The sequence below is a fragment of the Bos taurus genome, chromosome 11 (assembly GCF_002263795.3).
Source record: "Bos taurus isolate L1 Dominette 01449 registration number 42190680 breed Hereford chromosome 11, ARS-UCD2.0, whole genome shotgun sequence".
NCBI lineage: Eukaryota > Metazoa > Chordata > Mammalia > Artiodactyla > Bovidae > Bos > Bos taurus.
In genome coordinates, this window is record NC_037338.1 from 59879555 (window position 1) to 59898660 (window position 19106).

A 19106-nucleotide genomic window follows, 5' to 3' on the forward strand; every position below is an offset into this window, starting at 1 on the left:
GAATTGAACTGTCCAAGCGTAAGTTAGGATGAACTGCCAAGAGAGAAGGATTCAAGCTTTAGGTGGAAGATCATACATTAAGGTTCCTTCCAACCCTAATGATTCTGATAAAACACACAGAGACAATCCAAATCAAAATAAAAACTATTCAAAAGCAGCTAGCTAGCTCTCAAAATACAAAGTCTGCCTAAGTGTCAAAAGGTTTAAATGCTTTCCCAATAACCTTAAAGAACTGGTAAACTTTCTCTTATATAAACAATTTAAATTATTCCTCTTTAAGTGTCAAAATGATGTTCCCTTACTTGGAAAAACAAAACAAAACCATCAAAAAAATTTTTTTTACCTTATTAAAGTAGTCCAGCAGGACCGGCCATCTAAGCAACGTAAGTAACAACTTATGGTTGTTTTCTTAAACTGTTTAATATCTTCTAATTCTTCTTCTCTCATATCTGGCCTCTGAGCTATGAACAGTTGCATCAGGTTAAATAATTCTTCTACTGCCTGAAAAGGGTAAAAAGCATAGTGATGACCTTTTAGCCCTATACCATTTTATAGTATCTGTTTCTCATTTGTAAGTGTTGTGCTCATTTAGCTAGCTCTTAAAATTATACAAATTAACTTAAATTGCAGTGGCATTCATAAACAATTAAAAAATCAGCAATGGATTCTATTTTAAAATTTTAATATATTACTTACTAGAAGAAAATTACCTTAAAATAGAATTTCAAGATTAAAACCTATAAGTAAATACAGTTCAACTATAGTCCTAAAACTATTTAAATTACTAGTTTTGTAATGTCAAATATATGTTCCAGAGACGCAATGCCAATCTTTTGTCTCTTTTAAATGAGAAATTATTACCTTGTCACAAAGATTTCATACACCTCAATTACACCTGAATACCGTTTTTTAGAAACTCTTTGTGGCAATATTTACAGTGATCTTTCCAGACTGACAGATGATCCAGTTCAAGCCACCTGATGATGAACCACTTTTGGTACTTATTATACTCACTTTCTTTATTATAGGCATTCTAACTTTCTTGACAAAAAATTAGATTATTCTTTCTGGGTAAGAAAAACAATTCACTATATTATGTCTAAAGGACAGTTAAGTTCCTTTATTCCTTCAACAGGAAAAAAGTACAGCACCCAATTCAAGGATACTAATATTTAAAATACCATTTACTACAGTCATGTGATTGAGCTTTTAAGTAAATCTTGAATGTCTTGAAAAAGTTCCTTCCTTCTACACTCCCATCACCTCCCATTTAGCAAAGTATTTCTCCTATTAGCAGTTTATGGTCTTTGGGTTGACAACCGCTTGAAAAAGGGTTCTGCACTCTGCTTCCAACCTCCTTCCCAGATTTATACCCTCTTGGTGTAAATTTGAGTTTACAACAAAGAGTAAGAAGCAATGATGGAAAGAAATATCCAAGAATGACAGCCTAACATGAAGAGAGGAAACTTTAATATAAAACCTATAGTCTGCAAAGAAAAACGAATCAGACTTAGATGGTATATATTTGTATTCTGACAGGCCCACCTCTTAACCATTTCATTCACTTGAATGTAGTGTGAACAAGTGAAAAGGATTCCCTGGTGGCTCAGATGATAACGAATCTGCCTGCAATGCAGGAGACCTGGGTTTGATCCCTGGATCGGGAAGATCCCCTGGAGAAGGGAATGGCAACCCACTCTAGTATTCTTGCCTGGACAATTATCCATGAGGTTGCAAAGAGCCAGACACAACTGAGCAACCCAGCAAGCAAACATGAACAAAGAAACCAAAAAACAAAAAACCCTAGGGAACATTCTCAGCTAAGAAAATATTGTCTAGCTCACAGTTTAGCAAAGCATGTACATCTTGATAATAAATATCTAAATAGTGAATACTCACTTCCTTAAAACTATACCACAAAGCTGAATTTTCTGATTAGGTATATATGAAAAACTCATTAACAAAACCACAAATTAAAATAGATAAGTTCCATTAGAGATAAAATTTCAATAATCAAACTAAAAAAATTATCTACACACTTATCAGTTTTTCCCCCACTTATCAATTTTATAACATTTTACAAATATAGTCAAGAAAACAAATACACCTATAAGAACAGTTAATTAGACTATACTCCCATATTTTGTCACTACACCCCACAAGGGGAAAAACAGGCATTTCCAATTAATTTGAGAATACAGATACAAGAGTTATCATTTTACTCACTCCAGGGTATTGGCTGGCATGTGGTGTAAGATTCTTAAAGGCCCACTGAATGTTCTGGTGAGAAGCCAGTTGTCGTGTAAATGCAGGAGACTGCTCACAGCAGAGCCTCAGAATGCCATAGTAGGCAGGCAGCATCCCACGGTTAAAAAGCACCACATCCTGATCATCATGGTCAGCAAGGATGTAATTGAAGGCAATGTTCTTGGTTACCACTGGGTTCTGAACAATAAGGCGGATATTCTCTGGACAGTCAGCACACACATTGTACCAAAACGAAAGCAAAGCCTGTTTATTGTGATTTGTAGCTATTGCTGGCTCAGAAAGTTTAGGCTGGAAAAGGTTCCACAAATCCATGAAATATGTGGAAAACATCAGCTTCTCAGTTTTGGAAATTAAACAGTAAGTCATAAAGCTAAAATAGGGCACTAGCTTTGTAGTGCCATGAACAGCAGCATCAACATAAAGTTTGGCTCTTGAGAGCAAACCAAGGAGCACGTTGTAGACCTGATGTAGGACTACTGTTGTGTCTGGACTGAGTGGAAGGTCACGGGTTGGGATGTGCAAAGACCTTGTTGACCGGAACATCTGGCGGAATGAATTGCTTGGTATAAGGGACACCAGAAGATAAGCTGCAGCTATAAAATGTAAAACAAAACTGTCAGATGTTTATAAGATATGAAATAGACTGAAGAGCAGTCATTAAACACAAAGCCACTCTTCCCTGTAAAAATCAAAATGAATAAAAATTAAAGAGACATGAACATCTCTTTTAATATCTTTCTGCTCTACCACTCGTACCAGAGAAAGATCCCAAGGAATGACAAAAACAGACGCCTTCCATTCTGTCACTATTATTTTTAAGTGGTGACAACAATTGCAGTAACTACTAGAAAGTTTTAAACCTCTTCTGTTCAGCTTTCCCAAGATACAGAATTTTCCCATTTGTTTTTATCATTTTATTTCTTCTCAGGGAGTAACATGGTTTAACAGGAAGAACACAGCATTTGGGGCCAGAAGACCTACGCTGTCTGACAGGGTCAAATATTTAATTTAAGGCCTTAGTTTTCTTCCTCCTTATCAATTATTACAAAATATTATTATTTTGTAGATAATGGTAAACTTACATTATAAAAATAGAATGAGATTTATCTAAAAGAATTTTGTAGTATAAATTATATATACATATGCCAATTAGAGAACACCAACTTTGGAAAATCTTTAGAAGTCTTCTAGGCTAACCCTGCGTGCAAAGAAAGAATCCCTACCTTCAACATATATCTGAAAAATGTTGTTAAGCCTATGGTATAATTCTGAGAGGATGACTCATTAGTTGAGTCCATCTGTAAAAGGAGTTAGTATGAGCTAGGTACTTTACAAATATTATCTCATTTAATCTGCACAGTCATTCTCGACGTAAGTGATGATACATTGGAAAATTTGAATCTTGGAGAAGCAAAGATCAAGATCACACAGATAAAAAGAGGGGGACCCAGATTTTGACCTTGAGAAATGATGATGATGATGACAATGATAATGGTAACAAAAACAAGAACTGCTAAAATTTATCAAATTCTTAAATTTAACAACACAGCTTTATGTACTTGGTATTACTTTTATTATCTCCACTTTTACTCAGACTTAAAATATTAAGACAACCCCATTTTACACAGTTATGGCAGAAATGGAATTCAAACACTGATTGTCAGACTCATGAGTTAATCTTGTTACCAACATTCAATACAGAGCCTTCTCAAGGCATCTAATGGCTTAGCACAGCCCTTTGCAATACACCTACTAATTCTGTCTCCCACTATTCTACCTATAATTTGATAACTTCATTTGTACTGCCAAAGCAAATGATGTTAGGGTTTCTAAATTAACTGTAAACTCTTTTACAGATTTACTTCAAATTAGACTTTACTTTTGCGCAACACTCCATTTTCTATATATTTATCAACTAACTATACACTGCTCTGGTTAGTCTGTTTCAGTTAGGCTCAATTTGGTATGTGTTTCAAATATAAAAACTTGGCATGTAGGTGTCATCTTGAATAATTTTGTATAAAACTGCAATTGAGAAAAAAATTTTTGATTAAAGAAATTATTCAGTTTAAGTTAAATACTTTTAACCCCATATTTTATTGTGAAAAAAATCCCAAATACCCTGAAAGGTTGAAAACACTCTACCAAATAATGGCCCATGGACCCACCACATAAAGTCTATAATTAACATTTTGTTTTGCTTTATCAGATACTTAACCATCTACTTAGTTCTATAAAAGTTCCGTGCTTTTAAATAAAAAGGTAAGTTCTGCTAGGGAGAAGAACACAACTTTTAAATTATATCTATCTTTGAGAACAAACATGAAGGTCAATGTGAAAGAAAAGACCATCTTTCTAAAAACTGCCTTGCTAGAATATAATTTAAGAATTCCCAGTTCTAGAGAACTTAGAATAAAACTTCCATTTCTACAAGGTAACTCAACTATTCTAGGCCATCTATCATGTCACCATTTTTCTTTTCTCTAAACATTTTAAACAGTTATTCTTTACAATTTTGTAGGATTTAAAAGTATTTCTCTGTAGCTTTTCTTCTACACGTTACCCTAATTCTTACTGAGTTATATTACTCTATTTAAATATTTGGCTCCTATGTTCAAACATTCAAAAGCATGCTTTCATATTTCTACAGTCTTCATTATTTTAATTTTTAAATGATGCATAACTATTTCCTATCTAAACATCTAGTTTTAATTTTTCACAATTATAACTAATGCTATTGGACATTCATATATTGGATGACTTACTTATACTAGAATCCCTGAAATGGTATTACGGAGTTGAAAAAGGGAAAAAAAAAAAATTTAAGGATCTTGGTACATACTGCTAAACTGCATTTTATAAGGATAATATTAACTTACAAAGTCACTGCAATGTATGAGATGCTTTCTTCAGCACCATTATGTATGTTAGGTGTACCAGCTAGCTAAAAAGCTTTCCTTCCCTTTTTTTTTTGGGGGGGGGGGGGTGGGGGCGGAAGGAGGAAAGGTGGTTCAACATAGGTTTTTAATTGTCTTATGGTCCGGAGTCAGGACATAAACACCAACCAGCATATGTGTCCGCTCTTACAAATATCCCATTACTGTGGTGTTGCCTAAACTGATAAGAAGAAAAGCCTACGAGCAGAGCACCACTGCCAATCCATGTGTACCCATGACTGACACATGTTCTCCCACTTCTACTGTGACATTATTACTACAGTACACTTGTAGTGTACCAACACTGACACATTACTTTTAACTCAGTTCCACACTTTAGATTTTAATAGTTTTGTCGTAATGTTCTTCTGCTTCTAGGATCTCATTTAGGATACACCAGATTCAGATGTCATGTCTCTTTAACCTCCTCTTGACTGTGACACTTTGTCGGACTTTCTTTTGAAGACCATAGTAGTTTTGAGTAGTGGTCCAGTATTTTTGTAGAATGTCCCTCAAATGAGTTTATGTGATGTAGAGTAGACTAAGGTTATAGGATTTGGGGAGGAAGACCACATAATGAAGTGCCCCTTGTATCACATTATACCAAGGGCACATGCAATCAGTATGACTTATTAGTGACACTTTTAACATTAATTACCTGCCAGAGTTAATGTTTGTCAAGTTTTTTCACTTTAAAAGTTATTTTCTCTATCCGTAATACTCTGTTCTTTGAAAGCAAGACACTAAAGCTGATACTCAAAGGGTATGAAATTACACTCCACCTTTGGAGGGGAAAGATATACAAAAATGATTTGGAATTCTTGTGTATGGGGGATGCGCCTCCTCATTTATTTGTTTATTCAATCATTCATTTGTATTAGCATGGACTCATGGACATTTATACTTTGGATTATGATTCAGTGCTATGTTAACTGTTTTTCGACCCAATGTGTTCCAGGTTTGGAGACTGGGAGATCATCAGGTTGGTTCTATGTCCCTTCAACATATCCTTATCATTGTTTCTGGAGCATTTCATTACTTTCTGGTTCTACAAGATGCTCCAGGCTCATCTTGTTTATTCCCTGCCCCAGTCCTATAATCAGCCATTTCTCCCAGGAACTGTGATTCATTTTACTAGAAATGTTATTCAAAAACATGGATCTGGGTATTCGATGTGCTTGCTGCTTTCAGAGTGTCACTCATTGTTTGCGCTCTCAATAGAAAACTAGGAAATACAATTTTAATGACTAAATTGAATGATTAAAGAATTTTTAAGAATGAACCACTTTGATTTTTATTTAATACTATCAAAAGAAAACACTGTGTGTATTTATGAGCAGTTTCCTATTCTGTGAAATATCTATTTTTGCTATTTGTCCATCTGTCTTCCAAGATCTTTGCTTATTCCCTTCTGGCCTGGATACAATAAAGATAGTCATCATTTAACTCCCATAACTTTAGAGAATATTTTCTCTCAGCCTGTACTGTTTTTATTGCTACTTTTACCCTTAGCCTTCTCAAGTTATTTTTAAGACAAGATCTCTTCACTAATGCTGATCATGCTTTTGTGACTCTACCAAAAAAGGAAACAAAAATGATGGTGGTGGTGATGTCACCCAAGAAAGACAGTTTCCTATACTTAAAAAAAAAAAAAAAAATTACAGATATTTGTAAAATACTGTCATAGGTTTTCAAATACTAATAAAACTTTGGCCTTTAAAACAGTATTTCAAAAATAAACAAGAGTATCTCTAAGAGTCTTTTTGCATTATATACAATGAGCATACTATAATCACCTTAAAAACAAAACTTGGAACAACAAACGGTTTGTTAAATTCTGAATATTTGACTTACAAGTCCTGACTCTAGGATAATTGTGAGCCAAAAGAAACCGCTCAACCCAGTTTTCCATATTCTGTAGAACCCAGCTGTGTGCCAGTTTGTTTCGGGGTGTCTGCACTGCCAACCAATCCAGACACTGAGAAGGATTGTATTCAATCACCTACAAGTAAAATGACAAGAACAGAATGTAAGTCTAAGTGCGTGAGCAGTTACTCTTTCAAACTGACTTTTGGTATATACATTAGACACTTGAAAGCTAAAACAGTTTCCTGAAAACTAGAACCTGAAAGAAGTTTCACACCCATGTTTTTTTCTCCCATTTTTAAAGCAATTTATTTTTATTAACAGGAATATGTTCAAAAAGTTTTTCTCAATAGTTTACAAAATCAAATTATATTAACCAAGGATTCTAGCAAAGGACCAATAAGAGAAACCCAATGACTTTTAGGTCTTAAGTTTACAAACTTATTTAAAACTGTTTTCAGGGCTTTCTTGGTGGTACAGTGGACGGGAATCCGCCTGATAGTGCAGATGACACAGGTTCAATCCCTGGTCCAGGAAGATCACACATGCCACAGAGCAATTAAGCCTTTGCAGCACAACTACTGACACTTTGTGCTCTAGAGCCTGGGAGCTGCAACTGCTGAGCTCACGTGCTGCAACTACCGAAGTCCAGATGCTCTAGAGTCTATGCTCGGCAACAAGAGAAGCCACCGCAGTGAGAAGCCCTCACATCACAACTAGAGAGTAGCCCCTGCTTGCCACAACTAGAGAAAAGCCTGTGCAGCAACAAGAACCCAGCATAGATAAAAACAAATAAACAAAATTAAAATTTTTTAAAGTATACATTAAAGTGCTTTAATTCCTTGAAGTTTCCATCTTTACTTTTCTTATTGTTTGACCAATCTGCTACTATAATTGAGAATGAAAACTAGCTCAGTATACTGCTGCAAAGATTTTCTTCATGGAAATCTAGAGGTTGGAAAATTATGGATTGCAGGACAAATTCTGTGGTTTGCTTGTTTTTGAGTTTGTATTGGAACATAGCCATGCCCACTCATTTATATTTTGTCTATGGCTGATTTTATGGTAAAACAGCAGTTGAGTGGTTGACAGAGACCATATGGCCCACAAAACCTAAAATATTTACTATCTGGCCTATCAAGAGAAAAAGTCCACCAAGCCCCTAGACCAGCGAGAGGGCATTTCCAACACTCAGTAAGACATTCTGTAACCTCGGCAGTAATTCTAGAAGAAAGGTAGTGTTTGGTGCTTTCTCTGTATTTTCTATCAACTACTGAAAGCAGCTAGTTTTTATTTCTAGGGCTTCTACCACTTCATGGAATCTTTGAGAGCAGGGGAATGGGAATGAGAACCTCATATGGACTAAAGGTTGTTTATGATTCTACAAGAAAGTCTTTAAACATCTGAGACACTAACTAGCCAGAAACTCTTCTTCCTTTAGATCTTCTGACTAAAAGCCATCTTTTCTTCTCTTGACCTGTGACTTACTAAAACCATTTTGAGTTACCCAAGCAAGAAGAAACTAGTACTTAAAATGGCAGCGATTGTATTAGAAAAATAAATACTAGAACATCTACAAGACTTACCTCCCATATCCTCTGCAGAATGTAAGATGCAAAGGGAGGCATTCCTGGAGGTCCACCAGCAAACTCCATTAGCATAGTCAACAATTTAAAGAAAGGATTGGCTGCCTATAAGACACATACATGACTGCGTATTTAGATCTGGTCAATCACTTACTTTTGCTAGAAAACAAATATAACTCTTCTACAGATCACATTTAAATCTGCTGTATTACGTTAGAGAGATTAGTACTCATACATATGAACCTGAACTATCATAAATCAGCAGGATGAGCTCAGGATACAGTGTCAATTGTGCAGCAGCCACATGTAACAGAAAATATAGTTTTCTGGATGTCAATTTAGGGGGAAAAAAAACTCTAGTTAATGAGACAGCCATGTTTATAGAAAAGTTTAGATTAAAAGTTTCCTGTAGCAACTTTTGCTCGCTGAGGTAGAATTCATATTAATATTTGAAATGTATTCTCAAAATAGCTATAACATTTTCATTTTTAAAAAGATACATATTTATCCACCTAAGCAGAATTTTAGTTAGTTCACTTTCTTCCAAGGTACAATATGACATATGCTTCAAACCAAACAACTTTAAAGCTTAGTACCTAGGTGACACACTGATATGTTCAAATTATATGTTAATTTAACTGGGAAAATGACATTTGTGATAAGACATGAAGAGGTAATTCAATTTATTCAAGTTTTAAAATAGGTTACTATATTATGGGGGAAGCCTTGACAAACTTTTCCTCAAGAACAGTTAGAAAGGTTCATCTGAAAGCATGGTCAGTGCTCACAGTGATTTGAAAAACATGAATTAACAAATGTCTACATACCTCAGGAGTCAATTTTGCTATTGATGTGAAAAGCATAGATACAATCTAAAACAAAAAAAAAGTGGGGGGAGGAGAATTTCAGAATATTCTTCCAAAAATTACCAAAAAACTTTTGACTGTTTCTCAGTACTTACATGTTCTGCAAGTCGATTATTGTATCGACAAAGGCTGAAAATCAGATTACAAGTTTGTCTTATATTGATGCCATCACGAATATGTTGAAACAAGAAGGGAAATCCCTGTCAAAAGCAAAAGTTGTTCATTTAAGAATTGTTTTGTTATTTTTGGTATTATCAAGTGGTCTAAATATTAAGAAGATATACCTTTCCTCCTGTTAATGCCGCCATGTCAGTCTGTGACAGTGTCAAATGCCTGAAAGAAAACATTAGTGGAAATAAGTTCTTCTTTCCTCTATACTAATTTAGAGCCATTTGAGTCATGATACATAACAACATTGTTGATTCAGTTACAAGTATACCAAGACACCATCATAAAATGATTTTTGAACTTTCTGCTAGACTTGTTCATTAGACACCTTTTGGACAATTTTTTAAAATTCCAAGATTTATATATAGAAGTCCAAATCTACTTTATTTCCGTTTAATTAACTCAATATGTTCATGCACTAAGATGGATTTAATTTAGAGAGCTTTTCTGACACGAGGACCTTTAAAACAAAGCAAACTTTGAAGAAATAAAGAATTTCACTTTCAAGTTTAAAATTACTGCATATTTCTTCAACTTAGTAAATAAAATTTCAAACACATGCAAAAATAGTGTAAGCATCCCAACAGTCAAATTACCAACTCATGGTCAGTGTTGTTTCATTTGTACCTAGTACTTAATCAATTTGAACTATTCTGAAACAACTCAGATATTGTATCACTGAGCCCATAAATCAATATATATCTCAAACATAAACTTCAGAAATGTAACACTACCATTATTCACACCTAAATTAAAATTCCTTATTATCATACAAGATCCAGTCAATGTACAATTTCCTCAAGTTTCTTAAAAAAAAAAAAAGTTATAATCTGTTTGAATCAGGATCCAAATAAAGTCCTCTGTTGCCATTGGTTGAAATGTCTTTTAAATCTCTTTTAGACAACTGGTTTCCCCTCCGATTTTGTTTTTATCTTGCAATTTAATCTGCTGAAGAGTAGGTGGTTTGTCGTGTAGAATTTCCCACATTTCCATCTTGCTGATTATATCCTCACTGTGTTGTTTTAACATATTCCTCTGTCCCCATATTTCCTGTAAACTGGTAGTTAAACCCAGAAACTTGATCACATCTAGTTTTGACTTTTTAATTAAGAATACCTTGTAAGCGGTGGTATGAACTTTCATCACAAGGCACAATGAAAAGTTGTCCCTCTTTTTCTAATGTTTTCAGCCCACAATGATCGATTTCTAGATCCATTATTTCATTTGGGATACAAAATACTAGTATCCCAATTCCGGCACTACTTGCTCATTTATTAGCTCAAATACCTCTATGACGACGAGCATGTCTCATTTACAATCTGGTTGCCATGAAGTATAATTCTTGCAGGTAAGATAAACACTTGATACTGTTCCTTTATTAATATGCTTTCAAAATTATCATTTGGTTTCTTAATATACTCCGAAGGTTGCCAATGATTTTTAAAATTTTGTTTTTAGGTATCATTATGAACTCATGGATGTAAACATCCATGACATGTTTTAGTCCACTTGCAGTTACTTCTTGTTATTATTGATGTTCAAGTTGTCCAGTCTGTGACCAAAGATACCTCAAGTTGACTCTTGAGACGTTTTAACATGACCCCAGCAGTCTTTGATAGCCTCCCTGCTTTTCAAAATGACAAAATGTTCAAGGCTTCCCATTCATTTCTTGCCCAAAACCTGGAACTGGCCATTTTCCTAAGGGACCTTCATTTTTTTCAGTGGTAAATAATATCTAGATGCCAGTGGCACTCATTGATTTTGGGTTGGACAGAGTTTCTAGACATTTTCAGAAAATGGGAGATACATAATACATTTTTTGTTTGCTTAAGACAAAATATACCATGAACTTTACTGATACTGCCAAATTCAAATTTAGTGTTGAAGAAGTCAAATAAACATTCTACAATTTTATATTGATATTTCTCCTCTTTTCTTTTTCTGAAAATCTTGGTTTCTAATGATGTTAACAATTATCTATTTACTTTATTCGATAACATAGTTTCAGAACAATAATTCTAGTTATATTAATACTAACAATATAATTAGCAAAACACTTTTAAGATAATTTTACAATTTTTCTTTGTCTTTCAGGTACATACCACTAAAAATTACAGTTAAATCAATGTGTTCTAAAGTCACTTTAATTAATTCTTCTCCAATGTTTATGTCACCAACTCAGTATACAGTTAGTTTCATTTATTTCAGTCTGCTTTTGATTTTTAGGGACTGCATTTTATTAAGTTTGTAATCATATAAAACATTCACATGATTCCAAAAATAAATCTAAAAAACAAAACAATGTACTACATTCAAAGAAGTCAAACTTCCATTCCTGTCCCCTCCAGTCTGTTTTCTCCTCCCCACAACCACTGGAAACTTGTTTTTAAAGTGTATTTTTAAAAACTTAGTCTTCAATTAAAAAAAAAAAAAAAAAAACCCTCAATTCTTGTCATTTGCAGTACTTATGTTCTATACGGAGATGCAAACACTGAATTAGTGAACACCAAATCACTGCTTATAGGGAAAACACACAGTTTGTTCCTGTGAACCTCAGGGTCATAACATTTTCATTGATAAATCAATATGTTACCTTGTGTCATATGTGTGCTTCTGTTTCAAGACACCTGATTTAATGTTGACCATTAGCACATTCTTGAACTTTGGAACAAACTAGATAGCACTTGGCACTATGTTTGGGACCATTTTTAAACAGTCAAATGACCAAATAAAGAGCATAAATGTGAAAAATGTGGCACATACTGCAAAAAAGTTTGTTTACAATATGAGAACTGAAACAAGAAGGCATAGTGTCACGACATCTGACCTCAGCTGGGGAAGTGTGTTGTCACATCAACTCCAAATTTTTGGTACATTCTGTAATCCACAAATGAATATAAAAGCTTCACAAGTATTGATTTGAGGATTACAAATAAATTTTAGTTAAGTAGGCAAATTTGCAAATTGGAGATCCATGTATAATGAGGCTTGGTTGTGCATGCACACACGCACAAACAAATGCACACGCGCACACAGAAACGAACGTGCACGCACGCGCGTGCGCACGCACACACACACACTGTCACTCATTTTGTCTCTCTCAGCCTCCCCTGTCTTAAAAAGTATCATACTGTAGGGGATTTTTTGGCAGTCCAATGGTTAGGACTCGGGGATCCTGCAAGCCAAACCATGCGGCCCCCAAAAAAAAAAAAAAAGAAAATAGTATTCTATAGATACTTTTGTCCACCTTCATTTTTTTCACCTTAGTAATATCTATCCTGAAGATCTCTTCATGGTAATATACAGATTCCATATTCTTCTTTTTTCTGCAATGGAGTACTCTTATAGAGGGAATGCTGTTTCTTCAACTAGTCCCATCTTTGTGGACATTTTCAGTCTTTTGCTGTTTATAAACATTGCTTCAATAAATATACATCTTTCTGTATTTTGGGAACAGAATCCCAGAAGTGGGGTTGCTAGGTTAAAAGATGAATGCACATATAATTTTGCTAGATATTTTACTGTATATTTCTTCAATGTATATTTCTAACATGACTCAGAGGCAAAGTAAAAGTTTGGTACAAAGGACTGAAATACTTATGCTACAAGAGTTGATGAATCATGTTATTATTTAAAAAGAATTAAGTAACAAAGCCACTGAATTAAGAATGATAAAACAATTATGTAAAAAGAATAAAACCAAACATGCTTTAAGCATTTTGAATGTTGAAACATTTCACCTTTCTGAGCGAGACTGTTCAACCAAAAGAGCAACTAAAGCTATCATTTTTTCAAGGGCAGCTGGCCTGTATTTCTCTTCTGCCAGAGAGAGTATATCTTCCTCCTCCTCCTCCTCTTCTCCTTCTTCCTCTGACAACACTTCAACTTGAGGCTAGAACATAAACACAATTCATTTTTAATATACTCGTTTTTTAACATTAGGTTGACAGCAAATAGCTTGATTATTTTATACAACAATGCAGGGTAGACAGTGGCAGGAACATGCATCATGAAAAATAACATTCAAAGGCCTAACTCTAACTTTAAAAATCTAAATGACACTCAGGACAATTTTAGATTTAACAGGCAGAGCTGTAAAGAACAATAATTCCCAATACTGTGAGTATTTACCTTACCTAAAGAGATAAATTCTTTAATAATAACTTTTTCTTATAGGTAAGTTCTTTGAAAGATAAATCAGGATCAAAGTTCATATGAATTGGAAAAAAAAAGTATTTAATAAAAATGTCAGTCACACAAATAAAGGAATCTATATTTGCAATTTTCAGAAAATCCAAACAGTAGGTATGTCAAAGAGATATTCATCAGAAGTTTGAAATGCAATACTGAACAAGTAACCACCTAGGCTGGAATTAGATAATAACAGTATATATCTGGAGAACCATGACCGCATAGTGGCTAATAGTTTTGTTCAAGAGTCTAATCAAGGATCAAATGCTAACTCACTGTTATCTAAAATAAGTTAACTTCTTTATGCCTCAAGTTGCCCATCTATAAAATGGAGATAACAATAGTACTTACCTCTTAGGGTCGCAACAAGAATTTAATAAGATAGAACATACAGAGCATTCAGTCCAATATGGTCATTACAAACAATATACAATTGATAAAATACTTTCAATATTATAAACAGACTAGCTACCTGAATTTTTGGAAGACATACAAATTTAATACAGCAAAGGGCTTTAAAAATACGGTCAGAAAAAACGTTCACCAAAACACAATATGCTGACAGGAAACTAAAGCAGGTGGTGGTCATTTTGCTACATTTATTGGTTTTGATCCTGGGCCATACCAGTGAAATGTATTACTTGATTGTTTCTTCTCTCACTAGATCCATTAAAAATATCAACCAAACAGACTCCTAAAATCATTTAATATCAGGGCTGCTGCTCCTGCTAAGTCGCTTCAGTCGTGTCCGACTCTGTGTGACCCCATAAATAGCAGCCCACTAGGCTCCTCTCTCCCAGGGATTTTCCAGGCAAGAATGAATACTGGAGTGGGTTGCCATTTCCTTCTCCAATGCATGAAAGTGAAAAGTGAAAGTGAAGTCGCTCAGTCGTGTCCGACTCTTAGTGACCCCACAGACTGCAGCCTACCAGGCTTCTCCATCCATAGCATTTTCCAGGCAAGAATACTGGAGTGGGCTGCCATTGCCTTCTCCTAATATCAGGGCTAGACAGGACTTAAAAGGAAATCTATTATCTTTCCATGGTGCAACTTGAAACCATGGTCTCTAAATATCCCTGATATGAGGCAGAACTGTACTTACATTTTCAGGCCCTTTGGTTCCCATGTAAAAATGTACCATTGTAGATATGGCTTGCAATGAAAGCAAAAACTGGCTCTAAAAACAAAAATATTGATTTAAAAATATAAACACAATTATGTTTTAAATACCAAAAATAAGTATATAATACCAAAAATAAACAAGATACAGTCTCACCTCTTCTTCACCCATTTTGGCAAATTCATAAAGGAAAGCAAAATATTCTGTAAGATGTTTACTGTGAGGCTTTACACCGTGTTCCATAATTAATAACAGAGTTCTCACAAATCGAGTGACACACGAACGACCACCTATATCTTCTACTGAAGCATCCATATCATCAGACCTGAAAACATAATTTTATGTATCTTAGAGAAACTATGAAGTCTGGGGATAGATATTCTGGGAGGAGAAATATTAAAATCTGAATTTATCATCTTTATAATTATGAATACCACCAATGATAGCAATACAAACAGTTGGATTCTAGTTCTCTCTCACTGAAATCAAAACAAAAAGACAAGTCAAAGTTCCCTGTAGAGGATTTCGAAAATGCAATTAAACAAAAATAAAACAAAAATTTTCCTCCTTGATTTATATTATTATAGACTTTTTAAAACAGGAGAACCTAAATATTTCAGTGTGGATATTTAAAAATACTTTGTAAGCAGGTAATCAAAAAGCTTAAAATGTTCAGTTCAAAAGGTATACTTCTTACCCATCTTCCATCCCTGGTTGTAGATAGAGATGAGCGTGCACAGGTCTAAGTCTCTGAATTACATGGATACACAAACGCTGAAACATCTAAAAGTGAAAAGATATGACAACGTAAGAGACAAGTCATGTCAGGTAACAAAGATACTGAAAAATGAACATGATCAAAAATTCTGTTGCTCATTTATATTTTTCTCACAGATTATCTTTTGACATTCTAAAGCTTTCCTGGAGTCTCCACTACAGACTGAGGACAAAAGGTAGAGTTAGCTTGAAAAGCAATATTCAGTTTTATAATGGAAAAAGCAACAATAAACTATAGGTATTGGTAGTAGAGATTGCTAACTACAAAGTTTCATGAAACCTTCTTCACTAGTGGAGATACAGAAGAAACCTGGCATCCATTTCTTTCATAAAAGTGGAGTGGGGAAGGGTATCTGCTTATCAGAACCTCAATGACCAAGAGAAAACAATTTAAGTTTATCAAAAAAAATATGAATTACAAATGTCTGAGGTGAGACTTCCTTGGTGGTCCAGTAGTAAGAATAAACCTTCCAATGCAGGGGACACAGGTTCGATCCCTTGTTGGGGAACTAAGACTCCATATGCTGCCGGGATACTGAGCCGGCACGCCACAACTAGAGAAGCCCCGTGTGCCGCAACAAACAGCCAGTGCAGCTAAAAAAAAGTCTAAGAATTCGCTAAATAAGATATACAAATAGCCAATCAGCATATGAAAAGATGTTCAATATCATTATTTCCAAAGGAAATACAAACCAAACCATGATATACTACTTCACACCCATTAGGATGGCTAAAATCAAGATGATAACAAATGCTGAAGAAGATGTAGCAAAACTGGAACCTTCATAGATTGCTGCTGGGAATGTAAACAGGTGCAGACATCATGATAAAAAATCTGACAATTTCTAAAAATGTCAAACATAGTGACCATACAACCCAGCAATTCACTTCTATGTATATATCCAAAAAAACTGAAAACATATGTCCACACAAATATCTATACACGAATGTTCACAGCAGTGTTATTCAAACTAGCAAAGAAGTGGAAACATCACAAATGTTCATCAACTGCTGAACAGAGAAACAAAATCTCGTATATGGAATATTATTATGCAGTAAGAAGAAATAAATTACAGATATAAGCCACAACATGCCAGTCACAAAAAAACACATACTGTGTGATTTTCTTCAAGTGAAATGGTGAAAATAGGCAAATCCATAGAGATAGAAAGTAGATGAATGGTGGCCAGGGGCTGAAGAGAAGGAACAGGATAAAATGGAAGTGACTGCTCATATGTATGGGATTTCTTTTCAGGGTATTATAAAATTACAGACAGATAATAGTTGCATGTTTGGGAACAGGACTAAAAACCACTAAATTTTACACATCAAAAAGTTTTATAAGAATTATATATCAAGAATAACTTAAAGTAGCATCTTTCAGATTAAATTTTTGGTTTTGTATCATAAGTGGATATATGTGTTTTTTCTTTCTTGTTAATTTTTCCATTGGTTTAAGAAAAATAAATTGATTCATGTGATAGTTCAGAATCTGTCACAGAAATAAGTTATATACTATTCATTTAACTTCAAGGCTATTACCGTACCCTACCATGGTTAGAGCATCTAAGGAACTGAAAAAGTATCAGTACAATTCACATATCACACATCGATCCTGTGATCTCCAGAGTACAATACGCATAACTGAGAAAACAGGCAGTTACAGCTATCTTCCCATAACCAGGAAATGTGAATTATTTTAATCACTTGAATGGAATGATAGCTGATTTGCCAAGAGGCTGGTGAAAATAAAAGCAAAGTGACTTTTGTGGTAAGAGGTCAATCTTTTCAATGCTTTCATTGAATTAAATGAATTAAATGGGTTAAAGTATATTCATGGGCAAATTCAGAGTAATCAACTTGAAAACTACTACTTTTTCAAAGAAAATTTTTCTTACCTGTCTCACAATTTGATTAGGGCACTTAATTAGTATCTGCATTGGCCACCAATCATCATCAGCCATGCGGTCCAAAAACCACTGTAAGAAAATCATGTGATTTTTAATATTCAACCAATAATTGGGGATAAACATTACACAAGGATTTTAATTTTAACTGAAATTTGAATTATTTTAAGTTCTCACCAAAACAGATTCTTCGATAGAAAGTCTAAAATCTAAAATGCCTAAAGTCATAATCAAAGTCTTCTCAATACAGAATTCCATGGATGCCATTTATATTAGTGTACAACCCACATGATAACAACTGGCAGTGCTTAACAAAGTGGAATGTTATTTTTCTCTTAGACTTCTTAAATGTCACACTGTAGAATCTTTTGCTCCTAGTAAATAAGATAGGATCTGAGTATGATTCACTTTTCTGTTTAAAACCAATTTATGTCTCTTGATAACAAAAAACATTTTACACTTACTTAGCTTAGACAATTTCCCATTAATTTCAAGATATCTCTTAATCACATATTTAACTCCTTTACTGAACTGTACTGCTCATTAATGCATACATATAATTGCTGACAACTGTAGAGAATTTTAACTCCTTGAGTTCCAGAAGAAAATCCTTAGTGAAAAAACTAAAGTGACAACTTTATTTAAAAACAACAAAAACAAAAAAAATTTATGACCTAATATAGCTTCTCCATCTACCAGTTTCTTAAAAATCATGAAGAAGAAGGGGAATAGAGGAGTATGTCAAAGAACACACAAAAGATGCTGTCGGTCAAAACCAGCATGTGGAAAATCCTGCAGAACAAATGACAAAGTGGTACGGAGGGGGGGACAAAGGTAACTACAGCTGCTCTTTGGTATGGAGTCCCAGCATATACAAAAATCTGCAAATACTCAAGTCCCATAGCTGACCCTCTGTATCTGAGATTCCTCTGCATTCTCAGACTTAACCAACCACAGATTGTACAGTACTGTACATATCTACTGAAAAAAATCTACGTATGAGAGGACAAACAGTTCAAACCCCTGTTGTCCACAGGTCAACTATATTAATAGGTGAAAAAAGATTTATAAGACAAAAGCAAAATGTGGAAAGGATCTTGTTTGAATCCTAATTCAAACAAACCAACTGAAAAAAACTCAAACTCTCTCTAAAAACCTATATGAAAAAAATCTTCAACTAATCTCATTGTACACTATGCTGCTGTCTCCCATTTCTGGACATTTATAAGACTTGCATTCCTAGTAAGATACATACCACTTTGCAAGACCATAAAAATGATAAACAATAGTAAGATGACAATATGGCTAAGTGATTATTACCAGTGTTCATATTATCCTAAGGGATATGTTACTCTTATAAGGCAATTCTGGAAAAGATAAAATAGGACATAAATTGATCTACTGGGATAGATTTTCCTATT

At 34.3% G+C, this 19106-nt stretch overlaps 1 protein-coding gene across 6 annotated transcripts in view; it reads right to left on the reverse strand.

Moving 5' to 3' along the window:
• USP34 (ubiquitin specific peptidase 34) overlaps positions 1-19106 on the reverse strand; it is a 241283-nt gene that overhangs the window by 19744 nt on the left and 202433 nt on the right. For all 6 annotated transcript variants that reach the window (XR_009496463.1, XM_059891776.1, XM_059891779.1 and 3 more), the window contains 12 exons: positions 17677-17757; positions 15699-15784; positions 15158-15326; positions 14984-15058; positions 13431-13582; positions 9807-9855; positions 9618-9722; positions 9484-9528; positions 8657-8761; positions 7059-7206; positions 2227-2861; positions 344-501 (listed from right to left, as the gene is read on the reverse strand). Coding sequence is in view for 5 of the 6 variants with exons in the window: in XM_059891776.1 (XP_059747759.1) it covers positions 344-501; positions 2227-2861; positions 7059-7206; positions 8657-8761; positions 9484-9528; positions 9618-9722; positions 9807-9855; positions 13431-13582; positions 14984-15058; positions 15158-15326; positions 15699-15784; positions 17677-17757 (1808 nt within the window). In the remaining variant the exon portion in view is untranslated. The remainder of the gene's footprint in view (positions 1-343; positions 502-2226; positions 2862-7058; positions 7207-8656; positions 8762-9483; positions 9529-9617; positions 9723-9806; positions 9856-13430; positions 13583-14983; positions 15059-15157; positions 15327-15698; positions 15785-17676; positions 17758-19106) is intronic.